Source organism: Artemia franciscana, chromosome 1 (genome assembly GCF_032884065.1).
Source record: "Artemia franciscana chromosome 1, ASM3288406v1, whole genome shotgun sequence".
Lineage (NCBI taxonomy): Eukaryota > Metazoa > Arthropoda > Branchiopoda > Anostraca > Artemiidae > Artemia > Artemia franciscana.
In genome coordinates, this window is record NC_088863.1 from 20,245,636 (window position 1) to 20,251,596 (window position 5,961).

Below are 5,961 nucleotides of genomic sequence, written 5' to 3' on the forward strand. Positions count from 1 at the left end.
ATATTGCTACGGTTAGAATGATTGCCACAAATTCGTTAAAATATTAGAGATGCTTGTACTGACATAATTCACCAAAACTTACTATCCTTTTTTAGAATAGAAACTTTGTTAAAAAAAAATCAGGATTTGTTAGAGTGTCTGGAATTGTGAAGACAAAGCTTAAGACTCCCCATAAAGTGTATCTCAAGAAGAGTGACTCACACATAAGTTTGTGTTTTCCTTGGGGGAGGGGGGCTAAAGCTTGGGAAAATTTTTGTCAACAAAACAAAAAAAGCAGTTACAATACTGAGAAAAATATATTGGTGCTTGCGTTTTATCCAGAACACACTCGAAAAGTGAAGTTAGGTTAGTCATAATGAAATATACCAAAATCTGATGAAAATATAATACTTTAGAAACAAAATTATGGAAACTACAACAAAGATTTGAGGAAAGCAGGCCGCCCAGAAAGCATTATATTAAATGCCTAAACTAACCACCTCTATATATTAAATATTTAATTAAAATATACCTGCATCGTAGTTTATTCCACGAAAGAACTCACATCAAACAAAGCAAACTTCTTAAGTGCGTTCTGGATAATAAGTAAGTACCAATGTATTTAATATCATAGAATTTATTTTTTCGAGGAGTCGACCCAAAGGACCAGTGACCCCACGTGCCAGTCTGTAAGTGGAGCTCCCAAAATAAAGTATATAGTGACATTTAATTTGGTCAGCAAAAAATAAAGAGAAAATCCTAATAAAATAAATCTACCCACTCGTATACTCCTTTCCAGCTTGGAAGTAAATGAATTCGAATTTAAAAATATTACAACTGCTGAATCTCCATTACAAGTACTCAGGAACTTTATTTCAGTGTAGGCCTGATTTTTTTCTTTGGGGGGGGGGTATAATAAAAAATCCCAGTAAACAAAATACCATATTAAAAATATACTAAAAGAAAAATAATAAAAATCGTGACTGAGGCAAGGCGGTAGGGGATAATAACCCGTTTAGTTTATTTGCATGCATCCCAATGATCAAATTATGGAGTTTTCATCTTCAGATTTTTTCCCCTGAAAAACAAATGTTACTTGAGCAAAATAAATATTAAAAACCTAATATTTGTTTATTTTCGGTAGACTCCCCATGTTTCTTAGTAACCTATCTAAAACGGGACAAAGTAAGGAATCACGAAAAAAATATGAAATTAAACACAAGGTCTTTTCTGAAATACACCCCTCTTCCTTTATGTTTACCAACCGCTGAAAGAAAGTATGTCCATCTACATTTTTTCTAGGCTTAAATTAATCTCATATCCTAAATGATAGTACTAACGCGAACCTTATAACATTTATTTACATTGTTTACCTTTTCGTTTCCTCAATTTTTCAATTGCAAGTCAAGCCAGCCAGGTTAAAACTCAGAACAACAAACTTAGAAGATATTAGAATAAACAAAATAGGGCCACCACATCCCATCAGCCTCACTTCTGATAATTCAACAAATTGGCAATAGTTTGTAACACATTTTTTTTCGGTTTTTCATAAATATTAGTATTTTCAAGTTGTCAACGGAACTACTGAAAATGTATCTTATCAAAATTCAATATATCACAATCAATTTATCAAAACTCAGTAATATTATAGTGGTGTCAGCAATGGTCAGAGTTTTGAAGTCCCCCTCCGACTCAGGTTATTCAATTTTAGTTTATACTGTTTATCTGCTTGGATTTGAATAGGGTAAGTTGTGGCTATTGAACTAGGGCCAGGCAACACTCTCTGTCGTGATGATATATCCCACTTGTTTGCTTTGGGAAATTACGGCAAACTATAATTTTCATTATTCTTATTGCAACGTGCCCTAAAACAGCTTGAAAATAAGAGAATTCAACATCAATAAATAAAACATCCTAACAGGGCTCGTTTTTCAAACTGAGGTTATACTTCATTTCAAGGTCGTATCCAGGGGCGATAGGGGGTTCGAACCCCCCCACCCAAAAATTTCTCTCCGAGTCATAAAAATTTATCAAAAATGTATATAAACAAATTGCTGATGCGTTTTTTAAGTTTCTTGGTAGACCTCCTTCTCCAGAAAAATGCCCCCCCCCAAAAAAAAATCCTGGATACGACCATGCTTCCTTTCAGTATATTTGTTACCGATTCCTCATGTTTAGTTCAATTCCTTTTTATTTATTTTCTATCTATATTCTATTTATTTTATATTTGTTTTCTATTTCTATTTATTTTCTGTTTATCTATTTATTAAGTTAACAATTACTTAGATTATGGCAGACCGCTTATAAATTGCACTTGTAGCCGGAAAAGCGCTAATTTAAGCAAAAAACATCAAGAAATTGAAGAGGTCAGATGCTAAGTCCCCAAATGAAGGGAACGTCTTTCTGCCTTGCGAATTGTTAGGTGGATAATTTTCGTGTGAATTCTAAATGTGGGTTTCCTTTTTTCATCAAAATGAGCATCATAGGCAGCGGCATAGAGCTGCCTAAGTAAATACCGATATGAGCACAATATATATTTTTTTTTTCTTACCAAGGTACTTTAATGGAAGGAAAATACGGTTTGACCTCGGGGAAATTGTAATTTTTTTTTTTTTTTTACTTAAAAATATTTAGAAAAATCAACTTAATTAGCTTAATCCTTCTTGCACAAGTGTTCAAAATTTGCCCTTGAAGGGGTAAAATGAGGGGAGAAAAACGATGATTGTGTTTATAAATATTTTGGATTTTAAAAGTCTTTTCCTATCAAATCAAGCATGACAAATCCAAATCTAACGTCAAAAACCAGGGTTAAAGTATTCCATTTCATGTCAAATAAGGTACCGTATTGCCAAATTTGAAGACGACAAGCAGGTTTTTTCTTGCTATTTACCTAGTTTTCACCTCTAAGGGAGATCTAATTTTTCACCTCTAAGGCTATTTACCTAATTCCACTTCTCAAATCGAAATCAAAACTTCAGATAAATCAGTTTTAAAAGGAAGAAAGTTTAGAATCAATCACAAAAATATTTTGATTTTAAATCACAATCTGAAGCTAATTATTCTTCCCGTCCGTCTTTGTTAACGTCCTTATCTTGTCTTCCTGCACCATTAGCGCATAACGCTTTTTTATGCTCCCCACAGGCGAAGCTGTAGGGCAAACTGTTCCAACAGCAGCTGCATCTGAAAGACTCACACCCGCTGGTGCACTGGTACCACGCCATTCATCAGCAGATTTTTCGGTGCTGTTGGAGCATCCATCATAATGGGAAAAGACATATTCCGTGACAAAGAGAGGTGCCAATCCTACTCCGTGTCTTGTACTACATTATTTGCAAATAGCACCTGTAAAAGTGGTGCTTTCCTGCAGCCAAAGTCTGCGGAAGCAACTCTATATGAACGAAAGCATTTACACGTGCTACCCGCAAGTGTAAGTTCTCGCACCCAGACAGCCTTCAGGGCCTTCTCATTAGCACCCTGAAAAATATCATCTTTAAGTGACGAGGAAACAACTGCTGGTTTCCCAACGCTGTGAAGTCTAGATGTTGTATCGCAGCCATACATTGCGTGACAAACGAGTAGTTTTTCTGTTGCTTCATTTTCTAGTTGTTGTTTTTTTGTTCTTTTTATGTCGTACTCTAGTCGGTTACTTTCATGCGTGTCCGTCTGCATAAAGATATCACATGCATCATGCTTTACATGGTACAGCGGAAGGACTAATAGGTCGGTATCATTCCCAATCAAAGTGGCCGACAAAAGTCTCAGTGCAAATGACTGCAGTTTGCACAACTAATATATCGGCATCCTCCTTAGCACGTAGAACTTTGCATCTTGAGTTCACCAGCCTCTCAGTAATTAGGTCGACGAAGCTATGTTTTTTTGGGACTTCTCAAAAATTCCTCCTTACTTTTGACGATCATCATGTTAGGAGAGAATTCAATCTTTGAACACGGCAAACCTTTGGTTCTCTTCAGCTCTGTGCAATTTTTCGTTGTTGGTGCATCAGTTTAAGAGTCGTAAACTACTGCTGACTGGCCAGAGTTCCTTGTGGCATAATCCATGTAAGATCCGGTCTATTCAGAGTGTGTGGATCTGGCAGTCCACGAAATTTTGTGGACTAACCAACCACGGTCCAAAACTCTCTGGGAGGTTAGCAATGTCACTGGACCATCGAGACCTTCGATTTTATCAGTGTATTTATTAGGGAGGCTATGTCGGTTGTTCTAATCACCTCGAATGAACTAAAGAGCGATGGTAAAAAACTTAAGAGCTCAAACGAAGAACCTCGTTCAAATCATAGCCACTAATGCTATCCATTGTGTCTAATTACTGGAAGATTAGAGCTGAGTCAACCATTTCTCTCTCGCTATCTATCACCACGGATAAATCCTCAGCCTTCTCAAACTTCTCAGCCACTTGTTACAGCTTTCTTCTTTCTCCTGAAAACATAATCGTTTCCATGTCTTTCGCTTCCATGTCCTTCAGAATCATTTCCCCATAGACTTAGCATCGTCTGCGTTTATAGATGATGAAGTGCAGACACCTCTAACCACGTTTGACAGCTGTGAATCCTATCTGAACCCGCCAGATTGCTTGCTCTCCTCGGAAAAATCGCTTCTGTTTGATTTTCAATAGTAAACTCCGCATGACCAGTCAGTGTCTGCATGCGTTCGTTAACGAGAGCCAAAGTAGGCAAAGTAGATGCCTAAATTGTCCGCTGCAATCCAGTCACGCCCCTACCTCTTGTCAGACTGGCATTCTTTTTCATGCCTCTCATTGACGTCTTTTCGATAACCAAATCAGGAGAAAATACCACCCAGTAGCTGTCAGTTCTCCGGATGAACAGATAATCTTGTAAAGTAGCTCTTGGTTGTGTGTCCTCGAATAGAAGAACAGCCAATTACAGTTTGTGTGAAGACTGTGACTAGCAGCAAAGTAATAGAAAGAGAGAGAGAGAGAGAGAGAGAGAGAGAGAGAGAGAGAGAGAGAGAGAAAGGTATATTTAAACAGCAATCGTAGCTCAAATGGCTAATTTGATGTTGAAATACAAAACATGTTATTATGCACTATTATATATGGACGTAAAAAAAGGGACAAAAGAGTTCTGGTAGCGGTTTGTCCGAGCACGCTCAGGCACAAGTTTTAGCTTCTGTCTCGAACGGCTGACTGTCAAGGCTTCTTGTGGTAAAATATCACGGTGAGCAGGGTTAGACAGCAGCATTTTGCCAAACCTCAGGATAAGCTCGCCCAAACGGAGTTCCAAACTTTGGAGTTCAAGGGTTTCTAGGGTATTGTGGTAGGAAATGTCTCTGTTACTCAGGATGATCCTGGTTGCCCGTTTTTGGACTGAGTCGAGGTCTTGCATTAGATAGATGGTTCTCAATACTGATGGGTCCCAGACGGGACAGGCGGATTCAAGCATGGGGCGTTCATAGCACAGGTATGCCCGCAGAAGACTGTGGGTGTTGCACCCGAAGCGACGAATTTTCGAAAGGGTTTGCAGAGATGTGTTTGCTTTACGGGTCACACTCTTAATATGGGTAGTAAAGGTGCAATCATGTGAGAAAATGACACCAAGTATTTTCACCTCACTGACAACAGAGACAGGAACTTCAGGGGGGATGAAGTCTCTCTTTAGCGGGTTCAGTCTAAGTATTTTTGACTTAACAGAGTTAATAGTCATTTCCATATCAGAGCACCGTGAATGTAGTAGATCGAAAGTGATTTCGGAGAATTGTTTGGTGGGGACATTGCCATGAAGAAGATAGGGGAGTAAGAGAGACAAATCGTCGACAAATTTGTATTTCTCGGTATGTTCTACCATCAAGTAGTTGATGATGGCAAGAAACGTTATTCCTGCCAGTTTCATCCATTGCAAGGCACCACAAGTTATTTTACTCTACTCTGAGTCACAGTCCTCTTCGTGTAAAGCAAACACTTTTTGCTGCCTTTCAGACAGAAAATCGAGCACAATGGCTAGTGTTT

General features: G+C 38.1%; 1 protein-coding gene across 1 annotated transcript; it reads right to left on the minus strand.

Moving 5' to 3' along the window:
* Positions 1-5,035: 5,035 nt before the first annotated feature.
* Positions 5,036-5,659, minus strand: LOC136043810 (uncharacterized). The gene has a single exon (XM_065728763.1). The coding sequence runs from the start codon at positions 5,657-5,659 to the stop codon at positions 5,036-5,038; it is 624 nt and encodes a 207-aa protein (XP_065584835.1).
* Positions 5,660-5,961: the final 302 nt, after the last annotated feature.